Here is a 15,910-nt window from a genome sequence, read left to right on the forward strand (position 1 = left end):
TGGATGGCTTAGGGATGTCTTAAGAGCACAAAAGGTAGAAGCATGATCAGAGTTGGTGAAGACTATTTTCAAAGCTAAAACTCATCCAAATAATTTTTGGATCTATTTTTTAATGGGTTTAAAAGATTAACTTAAGTTATTCACTTTCTACTTGATCCATAATGACCTACTTTCTATTTGGCCGATGCAGAATGCTAAGTCAAGATCCAACTCTCAAGTATTGTGATTCACTAATAACTCGAGTAGCTCCAATTGAGGTACATTAGTTCTGCATAATTTTTCTTATCCAAATGACTCTAATACTAATCGGAGTAGTCCGATTCAAACTGATCCAAATAAAGAGTTAACTTGACTTTTCTCTTAACACAAATTTGAAGTGGTTGCCAGATACATTTTTTGGATTATACAATTTACAGAGTTTAGATGTTTCTTGTTGTAGAGATCTGGTATTGCCTCCAGGGATAGGAAAGCTGGACTTGACCCATCTGCATAATTTTGATTGCATCAATCCCTTGCCAAAAAGGAATTGGCAAACTAAGTCGTCTAGAGATATTAGACACTTTTGTTCTTGGGCGTGGTTGTGAAGACTGTTCTCTTGGAGATTTGAAAATTTTGAATTGTATTCAAGGAAAGTTAAGTAGGGAAGGATGGCTGGAGTTGGAAAATGGGCTAATTTTGATGACATTAAACAAGCACAACTTGAGAAAAATAAGCATATCTTCAATATGAATTTAGCATTCAGTGCAGAGCTAGAGAGAGCAGAACAGCGGAAATGCCATGGTGAAGAATTCCTGCAAAGCTTACAGGATTTTTGTAAATTTCATATTAGAAAGTATGATTTTTGTACATTATAAAATAGATTATAACCAAGAGTTAATTATTAAATTATTGAATGATAATCACCTAAAATATTTATCTATTTTAACTAATTCAAACTTAGGCAACAATGTCAAAAATGCTTAACAGAAACCTAATTTATATTATGCAATAGTAGGTGAGATCAATGTTAATTTATATATAAAAAAAGAAAGATAATGACAATAGACAACACACATGGCTTAGAGTATTATTGGTATGTCTCTATAATTATTATTTATTGATAATAAACTCAAATTATTTACGATGAGTTTTAATTAAATTTTAGATATATTTAAATTTAATTTATTGCCTAAAAAATATTTTTCATATTTTTTAATAGGCATGACTTGGCAAATTGCAGGCCAATGCTGGGGGGAAGGTTCGAGCAACTAGAGTGGGTTTCATTGAAGGAACTGCACCTACCTTAATTAATTCTTCTTAAGTTTTAGAATACGACAACTTATTTCTTATGTTTCACTCATTTCTTTTTCTGTCATTTATTATTCTTATTTATTTTAATATACTTTCTATTTATTTATAAAAAAATAATCAAACATAGAATTCCTTTATAAAAAAAAATACATCTCTAATTAATTTTAAATAATGTGTAATATTATGTAGATATTTTATATTTTAATTAATACAATATTTCATGGGCCAACTCATATCCTAGCACATCCACCCCTAAATACAAGGATGTCAGAAAATTGGAGGGAAAATCAGACAGTTTATTTTTTATTATTTTAATTTAAAATATGAACATATTTTTTTTTAAAAAAAAGGTATTAAATAATTTAAATAACTTTTATTTTTCGTTATTTATTATTTTCTATATATCGCTTGTCGTCTATAATTTTTCCCTGTAAAATCAGACTTTTGAACATCACATTCAACGATACATAAGACAAAAACCAAATAGGATGCTTCTGATTGTGCTTGTTTTCTTATATATTATTCTTCATATAACTTGAAACTGAAAGCGCTTCCTCATTCTGATCGGAAAAGGGTCACTTCGCTTTACTGTTTTAGCGACGAGAAGAGAGACTGAAAACAGATGTGTTACTGTTCAACAGAGACTACAAACATCAATCAAAGCTTTACTGTTTGATTCCTTTCCAGGTCGGAGCCAATGCGTTGCCGGAGACACCTCTCTTTAATAGTAAGTCTCTGGTTGACTGTTTCTCCGCCACAAATTCAACAAAATACGAATTGGGTTTTGCTTTTTTTTCTTTTTCTTTTTCTTTTGTTGAAATTTCGACTCGTTTTGCGATGCGTTGTATTGATTCTTAATTTTTCGTTTTGGGTATGACTGGCGTTTCTTCAAGCTATTCGGTTTATTTTTATTTTTTATTTTTTATTTTTTGGTCTTCAATGGGTTTAGAAGCATTTACGAGCTTTCTCTATATGGAATTGGACTGATTATCTTTGCTTCTTCGTAGTTTGATCTGTGATTCGTGAAGTGAATTTCTAGTTATGGGCGTGTACTCCCAAAAAACTCACGTTATTGATAAATGTGTTGCCTATTTTGGACTTTCCAATTTTACTTTTGCTATAATACGTTTTGGGTAATTTTCATCCAATATGCAAGCTTCATGCGATGAATTTAGTATATGATGATGCATGTTTAATCTCTGATTCCTTTTGGGCCTTCTGATGCATCGATGCAGTGGAGTTGCGGAAAAAGAAAAAACTCATATAGCTTTTATAATTTATGTTTTCTAGTTCTTCCCCCCTTTTGGTCCTGAATGGGTAATCACGGGTTACTGCTATATATATATATATATATATATATACACACATATGATTTTCTGGATTTGGTCAGGACATGCTAATCTTTCGTTTCTTATCATTGTAGATGGAGGATGAGGACGAACGCCTGTGATCTGCTTATCTCTTTGTTTTTGCTTGAGATTTTATTATAATTAAGGTACTAATTCTCAATATGGTGAAAGATAAGAAAGATATTAGGCCTGTTTTAGTGAAACTGGGGGTGGCTTTAGCTCTTTCTTTTGCTGGATTCTTGTATTCTCGCATAAAGTGCAGAAGGCCTATATTTTCTCAGCCTCCTTGCTCACCAAACTCTTCAGGTTTGCACATGGCTTTGGTTAATCGTCCTTTTCTGAATTTTTATCTAGGTTTTCATCTTCCTTTTTTTCCCACTTTGATTATATTATGTGTGTTTTCAGATCATGTTAGTGAAGTTGATGAAGGAGGAAGGGATGCAATGAAGAAAACACCCAGTTTGAGTTCAGTAGAACAAGATGTAAGTTCTTTTAAAAATATTGTTAGTAGTTGAATTTTTTTCCTCTAACTTTAAAGTGCTTTTATTTAAAACTTGTTTTGTTATATCTGCTTGTTTTCTGTTCTATGGTAAATTACAGGTCGTCTGTGGACTATATCTTTTTTCTTTTACTGTATGCCACAAATTTTCCCCTATTTGGGGCAATAACTGATTGCAATTTGTGACTTAAGAAACTAAATTATCTTTTCTGCTCACTTGTTAATTCTGTTGATTTTCACTATTGATTTGTACAAGAAGTTGTGAACATGGTGTTTCCTTTTTTTTTTGGGGGGGGGGGGGGTGATTGCTGTTTCTGCATTTTACTTGACACAAATACTATTCTTTTTTTGTCTGGCAGGAAGATACACAGATAGTCAAGGTTGCTGCTGATAATCCCATTTCTCCAAGCTGTAGACAAAGTGGGGAAAAAGATGAATACCTCTTGCCAGAATTTAATGATCTTGTGGAAGAATTTGACTTCACTGCCATTAGTACTGGGATGTCTTCGAAGGACCTAGAAACACCCAAGTCATATGTGGGAACAACAAGAGAATTTAAAAACGTGGAAAATGATGCTTATGAACAAGAGATTAGACATCTGAATAACATGGTTAGAATGCTCCAAGAAAGAGAAAAGAACCTTGAGATCCAGTTACTTGAGTTTTATGGCATTAAAGAGCAACAAACAGCCGTGATAGAGTTGCAGAACCGTCTGAAACTAAACAATATGGAAGCCAAGCTTTTCAATCTCAAGATTGAGTCCTTACAGACAGAAAACCAAAGACTTAAGGCCCAAGCTGCTGATCATGCGAAAATAATTTCTGAGCTTGATTCTGCAAAAGCAAAAATTAAATTCCTGAGGAAGATGCTAAGGTCTGAAGCGGAGCAGAGCAAGGAACAGATCTTAACCCTTAAGAAAAGAGTAACTAGGTTGCAAGAGCAAGAACTTGAGGGCGCTGCAACTGATTCAGAGATTCAATTAAAGTTGGAAAAGATGAAGGATTTGGAGGCTGAGGCAGAACAGTTAAGGGAGTCTAACTTTAGATTGCAGCTAGAAAATTCTGAATTGGGTTGTCAGTTGGAGTCCACCCAAATTCTTGCAAATTCTGTTCTTGAAGATCCTGAAGTAATTTGCTAATTCTTGTTTAATTCTTTTCTATTTCTTTATATTCATTATTCTGGGATTTATTCTCTTGGTGTTTATTTTTTATTTTTATTTTTATAGGCAGAAGAACTAAGAGAACTTAGCAACCGTCTAAGACAGGAAAATGGAGTCTTGGCAAAGGAAGTTGAGCGACTTCAAGCAGACCGATGTACTGATGTTGAAGAATTAGTCTATCTCCGATGGATAAATGCATGCTTGAGATATGAATTACGCAATTTTCAGCCTCCACATGGCAAAACAGTTGCAAGAGATCTTAGCAAGTCCCTCAGTCCTGAGTCTGAGCTGAAAGCGAAACAGCTAATACTTGAATATGCAAATACTGAAGGGATGGGGGAGAACGAGATCGACATTTTGGATTTTGAGTCTGACCAATGGTCATCCTCACACACTTCTTATATTGCAGACCCAGTGGACTTTAATGATTCTTCAGGTTCACCAAAAAACAACATAAGCAAAATCAAAATTTTCAGCAAGCTAAGGAGACTTATTCGGGGAAAAGACATTCAGCATCATGATCATCGGGCATCAGCAGGCAAAACTGGGAGAGAAGAAGATTCTGATTCTCCGGCTGGAAGTTCAAGTATTTCAACAATAACTGATGCTGCAGGTGATCAGCAATTCAACAGATATCAAAGTCTGACTGTAGATCTATCTAGGCACTTATCTAGACATTCTGAAGATATCCAAAGTCTGAAGATTGCAAAGAATATTGAACTTGGTAGGAGAAATAGTCACTCCGGATCCTTTTATAGGCATAGGAGATATTTGTCAGGTAGGATAACTGCTACTGATTTGTCACCAGAAGACCAAGACCCAAATTCCATTGAGAAATATGAATTGTTGAAGATGGCCGAAGTTCTGAAGGACTCTAGAAGAGGAAAGTTTCATAGAAAAGCAACTTCACTTGGTTCATTTGAGGCTTTTCAAACACAATAATAATCTCACTTCATTGCTTCTTCATGTATACTTTTGGTCAGTGTAAATACATCAGGTTCATACCATAGAAACTAATTGCCCAAAAAGGAAGCATCGTAAATGAATGATAAAATGTTTTACCAGCTTAATCAGCCTTAGCGTATGTTATACTATAGATTGAGATATTTGAATGAATAATGATCCCTTTGCACACACATTATTCAATTTGGATTAAGATTAGAAGTATGTCGATAACAATTTAAATATATTAAATTTATAATAACTTCATATATAAAAATATATTAATAGCTTACTATTAATTATTTATGCATTTTCGTGCGAGTGAGAATTTTACTTGCTGATGAAGTTACTGGTCTTCGTGGGTGTTGCAAGGACACATTTTCTCCCTACTTCCTAGCGAAGTTTACTCTTCAGTGACCCTTGCGGAAGGGTTTCATAATTCACTTTTATGATGTAAGCTACTTGATGAAATCCGACGGTGGTGAGACGGTAGCACATCGAGATTAATGGTCTCTCGTCCAAACGTCAGGTCGTTTCAGAAAACTCTTCTAGTCTCCTTACTCGCTTTACAAGTTCCTTTTTCCTCCATGGATCCCAATAGCAAACTGGGCGCTAAAAGCTTAAAACCATGCTGTGCTCTTACTATAAGAAAACTACATCGTTCGGTAACTTGTGGGGCCAACTGGGAACACTTTGCATCATCTGAAAGCGAGTATCTGAGTTTCTGCTACTTTAAGCGAGTAGCCGCTCACACCTGCAAAAAAAAAAAACACATGTGCACACAGAGAGCTCACCGTTATAACAAACAAAATTTCCCTCCTCTCTCTCTCTCTATCTCTCTCTCTTTCGTTTTTTTGGAAGCTCTCTCTGTCTCTTCAGAAGGCAAAAGCACTTCCCTCTCCTGCCTCCTCTCTCTGTTTTTGTGCTTTGAGACCAAGAAAATCAATGGCGGCGACACCGTTACTGAAGCCACCGGTGGACCTGCAATACAGTTTGTCGCTGTACGTGGGTGATTTGGACCCAGAAGTCACAGAAATGGACCTGAGAACTGCTTTTTGCTCCGTGTGTCCCATTTACACCCTTCGCCTCTGTCGCTGCGCTTACACCGGAAAGTCTCTTTGTTACGGCTACGTCAACTTTTACTCTCACAACCAAGGTATAATCCTTTATCTGTTGATACATTCTCTGTTTCTCGGACGCTTGATCGATTCTCTGTTTCTTTATCTACAAACCTTTAAACTCTCTTTATATATATATATACATACACATTTATGTGGATGAAAATCTGTGATTTTATGGGATTGGGGTTTGGTTCTTTACTAACGAGAATTTTGGTTTAATTTAACGTTTTCTTTGTTTCTTTTGTAAACAACCTTTTCTCATGGCTTTTCTTTCATCTTTTATTGTGTGTATCTTCAGTTCTTTTGTTTACTGTTGCAGCTTTGTCTATCTCTTACTCCCCTACAATCTATTTCTATTGGGAAATTCTCTCTATTTCTGTATATCTTTATGTACACATGTATTTTATTGCATGTAATTTTGGGTTTTTTCTTGTGCATGTTCAGAACTGTTTCCCAGAATTTTTCAATGTGTGCTTGTTTCTTTGATTCGTGGTTTTCTTTTTTCCCTTTTTCATTTTTCCCCTCCCGGTTGTGGGGTTTGGATACTTTTGATCTTCTTTTCAGTCTCTATTTTACCTTGAAACTTCACTCTATATGGAAAAATTTTACAGTGCAACTGTTTGATTACATCCATTGATAGTGTCTTTTGTTGAAAGCGGGCTTTTGTATTGTTCTCTTCTCTTACTCGATGTGTCCGTGAAATTATATGTTTATTCTTGGTTTGAAATTTCTTTCTCGACTGTTTCTTTTTCCCTCTCTCTGTACGCTGTCATCTTTTGCTTTTATAGTTGAACTTTGGGTAATTTATTATGTCTCTGTTCTCCCTTTGGCACTATCTTTTCTCTCTCTATGTCTCTCTCTGCAGGGTTTTGCATATGAATGTAATTTAAATTTCCAGTTTAACACTTTTTATTCTGCTGAAATTGCTTTTAGCTCCCAAAATCAACCTCTAAGCACATTTGAATTTATCTTGCTTAAAATTTCACCATTCTGCGTGTATTCACCTCTACTTTAGAGATCCTGGTTCGTACATTTGACAAGAGTATGATATCGGTTGCGTTGGCTCCCATATTGGTATAGTGTTGCACACTATAGGTTGTCTTCTTGTTCACGATGGGTTGTGTTTCTCCTCCTTATTCATGTCTGCCTTTTCTGTTTTGTGTGATTACTTTATTATGTTCAATAACCAAGTTTAAATGTATATTTTGATTGAGAATTGGTTCTGATGGCACTTTGCTTCTTGTTCCATATCCACCAGCATCTGAAGCTCTGCGTAAATTAAATCATATGTACTTGAAGGGAAAACCCATGAGGTTAATGTGGTGTCAGAGGGACCCTTACGCAAGAAAGAGTGGCACTGGCAATCTTTTTGTGAAGAATCTAGACTTTTCTATTGATAGTGCTCGTTTGGAGAGCATGTTCTGCAAGTTTGGGACTATACTTTCTTGCAAGGTGGTTGAAGAATATGGCAAGAGCAAGGGTTTTGGGTTTGTCCAGTTTGATTCAGAGAATTCTGCCTTGGCTGCTCGAACTGCTCTTCATGATACTATGCTTGAAGGAAAGAAACTGTGAGTCCCCTTTACTTGGTGTCAATAATCATTTTTCAAGTTCTCAAATGGATTGCAAATTTTCACAGCCTGACTTTGCTTGAATGACTGGGTTTACATCAGTGGCCTCTTGTTCACTGACAGAAACAAAATAAGATACAGGCAACTTATTAGAAGTGCATAATGTTTCTTCTGCTTTTCAGAACTACATGGTGCTTGATCTTTTCCTTTCTTGGTGGGAATCCAATACATAGAAGTGATGATCTTTAAAGTTGCTGAAATTTCTACAAAATTAAATTTGCCGTCAAATATGGCAAAACCTCTGTTTGGCATGGTTACTGGAATTTTTTATTGTTGTAAGATGAATATATGGCTAAAAGTTATTTTTTCCCTATCCCCTAATTAATTATTTCTTTATTCACTAATTAATTGCAATTCAATGTCACTTAAACGTGATGACTTACAGTAATTACTTCGTGATTGTTTTTGTTCTGTGCAATGGATCTAAGAAGACTTCTTATTGCTTGTATGTTTACGTTGCTGGCATTTTCTTTTCCAATTGTACATGTACTGATGCCAAATTATACTGCCATTGTGGTATAGCAGATTGTCTCTTCCGCATCATTGATTTTTAATGGCTATCTTTATCTTTTTATAACTATTGATCTTTAACAGATGGTTTATTTAGCTTTTGTCGATCATATATTGCATGTTCTTCTCAGGTATGTATCCAAATTTATCAAGAGAAGTGAGAGGGCAGCAACCACGCTCTATGAAGAATCAAACTTTACAAATCTTTATGTTAAAAATCTGTCTGATAATGTGACGGAGGATACCCTTCATAACATGTTTTCTGAATTCGGCAAGGTTTGTAATGTTGTCATCATGAAGGATCATGATGGGACTTCAAGAGGTTTTGGATTTGTCAATTTCCATTCACCACAAGGTGCTAAGAAAGCTGTTGATGCTTTAAATGGTTCTTTACTAGGTAAAGTTTGGAACTAATTCCTACCTGTTTTGCTAGCCCATCCATTGCAAAATTATGCAAGTCAATAAAAAAATAATATGATTTATGAATCAGGTTCTAGGACTTTATTTGTGGGAAGAGCCCAAAAGAAAGCTGAGAGAATAAAGATATTACAACATGCACACAAGGATACTTTTGACAACCATAGTGAGAAGTTGAAGTCAAATGTGTATGTGAAGAATCTTGATTTTCGCATTGATGACAACAAATTACGAAACATGTTCAGTACTTGTGGAAGGATAGTTTCAGCAAAGGTGATGAGGTATGATAATGGGGTGAGTAGAAGATTTGGATTTGTGTGTTTCTCAAGTCCTGAAGAAGCAAAGAAAGCTCTGCACACTTTCAATGGTAAGCTACTAAGTGGTCCATTCTTTTCATATTGCTTCTATTATCTGTTAACAATAAGTTTCCTTGTTACCTAATGTTGCAATTGTCTTAGGAATCATGTTTGAGGGGAAGCCCCTCTACGTGGCAATAGCTCAATGTAGAAAAGATCGACGCCTGGAACTGGAGAAGTATATTGCCACATGCCAACCTCAGTCTTTATATCCTTCTAGCAGCAATGTTATTGCACCTCCAATTGGCTCTCTTTATTACAATTTCTCTACTGTACATCCAGCAATCCCTTTCCTTCAGCATCCTTTCTCATACCAAAATTTTGGTGCAAATATGGGAGTCCAGTATCCTTTGGGAGCAGAGAATTACCAGCAACAGTTTTATGTAAGGATTCTCTTTTATGTAACTAACTTTTTATGAGTAGACATCTGTTTCTTTCAGTTATTCTTATGTACTTGTAAAATTACAGTTTCGATTGGGACAAATGCACCAAAGCACTCAGAACCTCTCAACCCAGGTCTGCCAACCACATGTAAGTCTAAGAAAAAGGTGATCGCCTCCATTACTGTGCATTCAATTTCTCTGTCTTGTTTTATTTTAACTTTTGAGAAGAAGACTCATCATAGTGCAAACAATTGTGATTATTAATTCATAGTGGGGTTTAAAAAATATAAATCTCAATTCATCTGCAATTCATTTCCTAATGTTGCTTCTTTCGTGATTTTGCATTACGCTGTTTAGTTTCATTTACTCATTGCTTCCCTGATTTCTGTTAACTTTTTTCTTTGTAGTCTGGAAGACATGCTATCTCAAATCTTCGTGATCGAGATCTGAACTATGGGTATGCTGGGATTCAAAGTTATGGCCCCACAAAAAGGTGGAACAAAAAAGGTGGAGCTGCAGGAAGTACTTCCAGAGGATCACAAGCTACCACCGGTTTTGCTGCAGCGGAATCTAATGATAAGTCCAAGAAAGACAATTATCAGCAACCCTTGGTTGAGAATATTGAGGTTTGTGGTACTAGAAGTTCTCTTTTCTGGAAACATAGGTTCAATCTATGAGGAAACTTCTACCTATCTAACTGTGTCCTCTGTGTATATGTGTGTGCATGTGCATATGATATATTACCTTCCATAATTGACTCTCTCCTCGTGTATGCAACCTAAGTGTGCAGGGAAGATGAATGAAATGATGGTGAATGCTTTTCAAGTTGGCAGGGCAGCTCAAGTGCTGAAGGAGGCTAATACTTTGAAGAGTGGAGATATTGGTGGAATGTGCCCCAAGTCTCCCAAGTCTGCTTGCTGTCTGAGGTTCTAGAGTTGGTGACATTGCCAGTTTTTAACATTCTCAACACTACTTCAGAGTGTTTGTTAGGTGTTGGTGCCTTTTGTAATAACCTACAATTTCAATATGTTTACTAATTTCCTTTTTTTTTTTGTCTCTAAAGAAATGTTCTCTGCGTACTTTGTAAATCTTTACTAGGAAAGACCAACATCAGTTTTGTCATATAGAATATGGGATTTTATGTTTTTATGACCATATCTTTTTTTCGTCCCACTTCTAACTTATGTTTGGCTGCGGTGCGGAAAAATAACACTTGAGAAAATTTGAAGTGTGCCTGTTTTCTTGGAGCTGAATTTCGTGTGTGTATAAAAGCTAAATTCTAAAATAGATTATAGAGAGATTAATAAGTGGTAGGTTTAGATTTATATAGTTGTGTTAATTGCCATTTTTAAGAGAATATTTGGCACAATAAAATAAAAATTTTAACATATATATTTTATTTTATTTTTATTTTTAGTAATAAATAAACTGAAAAAGAAAATTATAATCAACATTATTAATTAATTGATACATGTTTTTCATATTTTATGTGAGGGATTATAAGTGCACAATTAACCCTTAATAATTATGTTACATGGCGTAAATTTATAATTTTTTATATACTTTTATTTTTTTTCTATATAACATAATAATTAATATATTATTTTTGATTTCTTATCTTTTTATTAAAAAATATTACAACTTATTATATTATTGATCGTTATTAATCTTTTTCATTTCTTATTATTTTATATTATTGATATTGTAATAAATATTTTATTATTAAAAATTTATTATATTTTTATTTTAAAAATAAATATAACATTAAAAATATATTCATAAAAATTAAATAACTACCATATAAAAATATATTTAGATAATAAAAATAAATTACCATCAAAATATATATATATAAAAATTCATAACAAAATATTATGTAAAAAAAAAATTACTATCTTACAATGGTTTTTTTTTTTAAATGAGAATTTGAGGATCGAAGAAGTAGATACATTTTAAATTTACTCAAATATGCACTTACTAAAACATTGAGGCCGTGAATATTATCTTACAATAGTATTAATTTATTAATTTAATAATTTTTTAAAATCATATTTAATATAATTTAATTAACAAATGTTGTATATTTTTATTCCTCCAATATAAATAATTATACAAAATAAATATATATAATTAATTAAAATTATTATAAAAAATATTAATTATGATAAAATATAAAACGATTAAAGAATTAATACAACTAATTGCATAAAATATTATTAAATTAAATTTTTATTCAATTAAAATAATTTATATAAAAAATAAATAAACAATAATTAAAATATAATAAAATAATAAAATAATATTTATAATATATGTTATAAATTTTGAACAATCAAATTATTAAACTTAAATTACTATAATTTAGTATATTAATGATTGTGATAATTTTAATCTTCTCAATTTTTATAAAAATATAATATTTATATGTCCATTTTATATAAAATCCATTGTCATAATCTCCTTTCTTTTTAATTAGCTCGTATTTTAAAATTTTTAGAATATATAATTGCATAATTCTTACCAGCTAATTTAATCCTATCTCCTTTCTTTTCAATTGGCTTGTGTTTTAAAATTTTTGGGATGTATAATTGTATAATTTTTACCGGTTAACTTAACTCTCGTAGAAATTGAATGAGAGTCAAATATTAAGTTTTTTTTATTCTATTAATTCTCCTCCTCCACTCACTACAGCCACCATTATATTAACTTTATTTTTTAAAAAATATAATTCTTTAATTAAATTTGTTATTATAATAATAATATATAATAGTAAGTACTAAAATTTTTAATTTTCTTTAATATTATTAAATTTATTGATGTATAATTTTATATTTGATTAATATTTAATATCTTTAAATTTTTTATTTTAAAATTAAAAGTCATACATATTAGTTGAATTTTTAATTTTCTTCTACAAATATATTAATTGTTTTATTTTATAGCAATGAATTACATACTTAATTTTTTATTCTTATTTTGAATCCCATGAAATAAAGTAAATATTATGATTTATTATTTATCAATCAATAATTTTAAATTCTAATTCTAGATATAAAAGATAAAATATTTTACTCGTCAGATAAACAGGTGAATTCATATAAAAAAATTTTATAAAATAAATTTATATTATTTTATATAATAATAATATAAAATATTTTAATATGCACAAACGTCTAGTTGCAAATAAAATTATGGCAGTTATATTGCAAATTGATTTTGTTTCCAATGAATAGACAAAATGAATGATAATCTTTGTTATCCAAGAATATAATCAAGAGGACAGAAATTTACGGTTGAACTTCTCATAATAGGAAATAAGTTTCGTAATCTACATGGAATTCAGGACAAAGACTTTTGCAACATCTTTTGATTAAGACAATAGTAGAAATGCAATAGCAGGCTACAGGAAGTTTTGTATATCAGGCGTTAAAGGAGAGATGCACCCTGAACAATGAGTGCATCCGCAAGAACCTGATTAGCTGCCTGAGATGGATGGACACTGTCCCAGAACACATATTGAGTAGCATTGGGGCAAGTGCCTAGAGACTTTGGATTGCACAGCAATATCGTCGTCTCTACAGTCCCTGTCCCACAGCAACCTCTTCTTGCTTCCACGAAACCTACCATACATTATAAAGAAGAATTAGAAGATTGTTACCCTAATCCAACCCTTAATACCCAAAACGCAAGTTGCCTAAAATTTGTTACCATTAGCTGAAGGAGATTTAACAAGGTCATAGAGCGGCTTGAATATGTCGAAGACGACCATTTTTAGACCAGGAAGTTGCTTTTTGAGAGTTTTAGCAGCTGAATTTATCTTCCTGTTAAATTGCTGGGCATCAGTGTTGATCCTCGACACACACCCGCTCTGATGAAATCCAAATAAAGTGCGAGCCGCAGGAAGACAACCCAATGGTGGGAGTGAAGTCACACCAATTCTCCTAGCACCTGAACCATACAAGTTCTTTTTTCCCAAACACAGAGCACTTCTCATTACTAAATTTCACTTTGCTTGTAGCAGAAAATTTTGGAAATTATGGTGGTAATCAGCAGATACCTTAACAAAGCTTGTAAATACAGTGACTAGTGATGAGCCATACTGCTCAGGAGTATAGACTTTGTTTAGCAAAGGATTGACATAATAGTTTTGGAGGAAGTCACTGCTTCCTGCACTTAATAAGTAGAGAGCATCCTTGATGATTGATTCTGATTTGTTACTTCCAGCCACCTTCGCTAGCTTGCTCTTGTATTCCATGAAGTACTGAAACTGTTGACTCAATGGAATTGCATGCTGCAAAACCATTGTTTTTAAATGTCATTGAAAAGTTCAATTATTTGCCAATATAATATTATATATATATATATATATAAAAGAATACTTTACATTTAATCTGGCAGCTTTTTCATCGTAACCAGATGCAGCTGATGCGAAGTTAGCCCCTATTAGAAGGTTTTTTCCTGATGCATCGGGGCTAAGATATGCAGGTGGATAAGTCTTGAACCCAAGAGTTTCAGCTGCAACAAAGAAATCATTAATGCATTTGATTCAGAATTAAATTTTACAAGCAGAATCATAATATAGGACTAATCCTTGATGATTGATCTGTAGTTACCTGTTATGTCGGTGGCTAACTTGCCATTGCAGAACCTCCCTGTGGGCTTATGATTGATAAAGTCCCTCCCATAAGGAGGATAATCGGCCTTGAAAATTGTAGGAAGATAGTCATTGTTCCCGACATCCACAGCTGAGTCTCCAAATGTAATGATGGCAGGAACAAGAGTATCTTGTGCAAATCCACCATTCAGAAATGCAAATCCCAAGCTTAGAAGCCCAAAAAACATGGCTGCTCCTCTAGAGAAGATGTCCATTTTGCTGTAGCTGAAGTGGTTTGTGGGTGAGAGGGTTTTGATTCCTGACTTGGCCATTTATAGAGGAACTTGAAAAAAGTCACAAGGCTAGAGTAGGTGTTTGATGAAGGAGGATGGAAGTTGAGAATGGCTCATAAATGTGAGTTGTTAAAGTGGAGATGTTAGCATTCATAGCATACATCATGCCGCTTCCAACTTATGCTAAGATGTTTCCTTTGTTTCTATCTTAAGATCTTCCCTTTTTCTCCCAAAATTTTGTTTCCTTTCCATCTGTATTACATAGACTCAAGACATGTGTTAGATGCAAGTAAATGCCATTATTTCAAGGACTAGTGATTTAACTTGAAAATTATATGTGAGAAAAAAGTAATTATAAAGAAATGATTGAAGAGAGATAAATATATAATTTAAAGAGTAAAAGTAGGGAAATAAAAAAGTGTGATAGATAAGAATGAAGAGATAAAAAGGTGAAGGTATAGTTGGAGGAAGGTGTGCAGAATAGGTGGAAGGTGCGGGAGGTGCATGTGCACCTCTTAATTGGGTCCTTCCATTTTTAGCCAACTAGCTACTCACGTTCGGGTTGCATACCACACGCCTTTTCTATGAATATTTCGTTGCTTTTTCACTTCTCATATATATATATAATATTATAATTAATTTAATTATTATTTATAATATTTTTTATTTATAATGTCATGTCTTTTATATATATATAATAAAACTCAATTGCCATTAACAATATATAAATAGTCTCAATTTTATTTTTGTGAATGTTCATTTTTTTTCTTTATCTTTCTCTTCAAAATATACTCTCTCTTCCTGACTTTTTAATCTTTTCAATATTATTAACAATATTATTATTTTTTTTTATAGTTTGTGAAATTGCATCTATATTATTCTAAACGATTTTATTTTACTGCTCCACTTGTAGGTTTCCTTGTCTTTTCAATTTTTGCAATCATTGAATTCCTATTTGCATGTCACGGTGCTTATCAACATACTCCCACCCTCACAAAATAACATGGTCTCCTTCTTAAATATTACGATGTCGTATTGTGCTATTATTTCTCTCAAAATAAAAGACTTAAAAAGGAAGGTTTCATTAAGGTAAGATCCAAAAGGGCAGACAATTAAAGTTAGGCTGAAAGAGTATACCACTAAGGTAAGGTTGGAATAATAAGATCCGAAAGGGCAATTCTACTAAGGTTAGGTCGGAAGGGCAAACCACTAAAGTTAGATCAGAAGGGTAAAACCGGAAGGGCAGACCACTAAAATCATATCGGAAGGATAGACCACAAAGTTAGACTTTTCAAAAGGAAAACCAATAAGATTATAACCCTTTCAAAAGGAAGATCACTGAGGTCAGACCTTTCAAAAGGAAGACCA

General features: G+C 33.1%; 3 protein-coding genes across 5 annotated transcripts; 2 read left to right on the forward strand and 1 right to left on the reverse strand.

Moving 5' to 3' along the window:
• The first annotated feature begins 1,717 nt into the window (after nt 1-1,717).
• Nucleotides 1,718-5,368, forward strand: LOC110612759 (protein CHUP1, chloroplastic). Its single transcript, XM_021753542.2, has 5 exons — nt 1,718-2,017; nt 2,714-2,945; nt 3,045-3,121; nt 3,498-4,265; nt 4,365-5,368. The coding sequence occupies exons 2-5, from the start codon at nt 2,801-2,803 to the stop codon at nt 5,238-5,240; spliced, it is 1,866 nt and encodes a 621-aa protein (XP_021609234.1). The 5' UTR covers nt 1,718-2,017; nt 2,714-2,800; the 3' UTR covers nt 5,241-5,368.
• Nucleotides 5,369-5,913: 545 nt separating this feature from the next.
• Nucleotides 5,914-10,908, forward strand: LOC110613098 (polyadenylate-binding protein 4-like). 3 transcript variants are annotated; one of them, XM_021754037.2, is made up of 8 exons: nt 5,918-6,396; nt 7,620-7,929; nt 8,631-8,896; nt 8,990-9,283; nt 9,375-9,655; nt 9,741-9,803; nt 10,063-10,281; nt 10,446-10,581. In XM_021754037.2, exons 1-8 carry the CDS (start codon nt 6,186-6,188, stop codon nt 10,452-10,454), a joined length of 1,653 nt encoding a protein of 550 aa, XP_021609729.1. In that variant the 5' UTR covers nt 5,918-6,185; the 3' UTR covers nt 10,455-10,581. The 3 variants fall into 3 exon arrangements, with proteins under 3 accessions (XP_043811826.1, XP_021609729.1, XP_021609728.1); XM_021754036.2 differs by having other exon boundaries at nt 5,920-6,396; nt 10,439-10,908; XM_043955891.1 differs by lacking the exon at nt 10,446-10,581 and having other exon boundaries at nt 5,914-6,396; nt 9,741-9,820; nt 10,063-10,253.
• Nucleotides 10,909-12,932: 2,024 nt separating this feature from the next.
• Nucleotides 12,933-14,596, reverse strand: LOC110613082 (GDSL esterase/lipase APG). The gene is made up of 5 exons (XM_021754015.2): nt 14,269-14,596; nt 14,040-14,170; nt 13,713-13,946; nt 13,364-13,619; nt 12,933-13,275 (listed from the first exon to the last, which is right to left on the reverse strand). The coding sequence occupies exons 1-5, from the start codon at nt 14,579-14,581 to the stop codon at nt 13,082-13,084; spliced, it is 1,128 nt and encodes a 375-aa protein (XP_021609707.1). The 5' UTR covers nt 14,582-14,596; the 3' UTR covers nt 12,933-13,081.
• Between the last annotated feature and the right edge of the window lie 1,314 nt (nt 14,597-15,910).

Source organism: Manihot esculenta, chromosome 4 (assembly GCF_001659605.2).
Source record: "Manihot esculenta cultivar AM560-2 chromosome 4, M.esculenta_v8, whole genome shotgun sequence".
Taxonomy (NCBI): domain Eukaryota; kingdom Viridiplantae; phylum Streptophyta; class Magnoliopsida; order Malpighiales; family Euphorbiaceae; genus Manihot; species Manihot esculenta.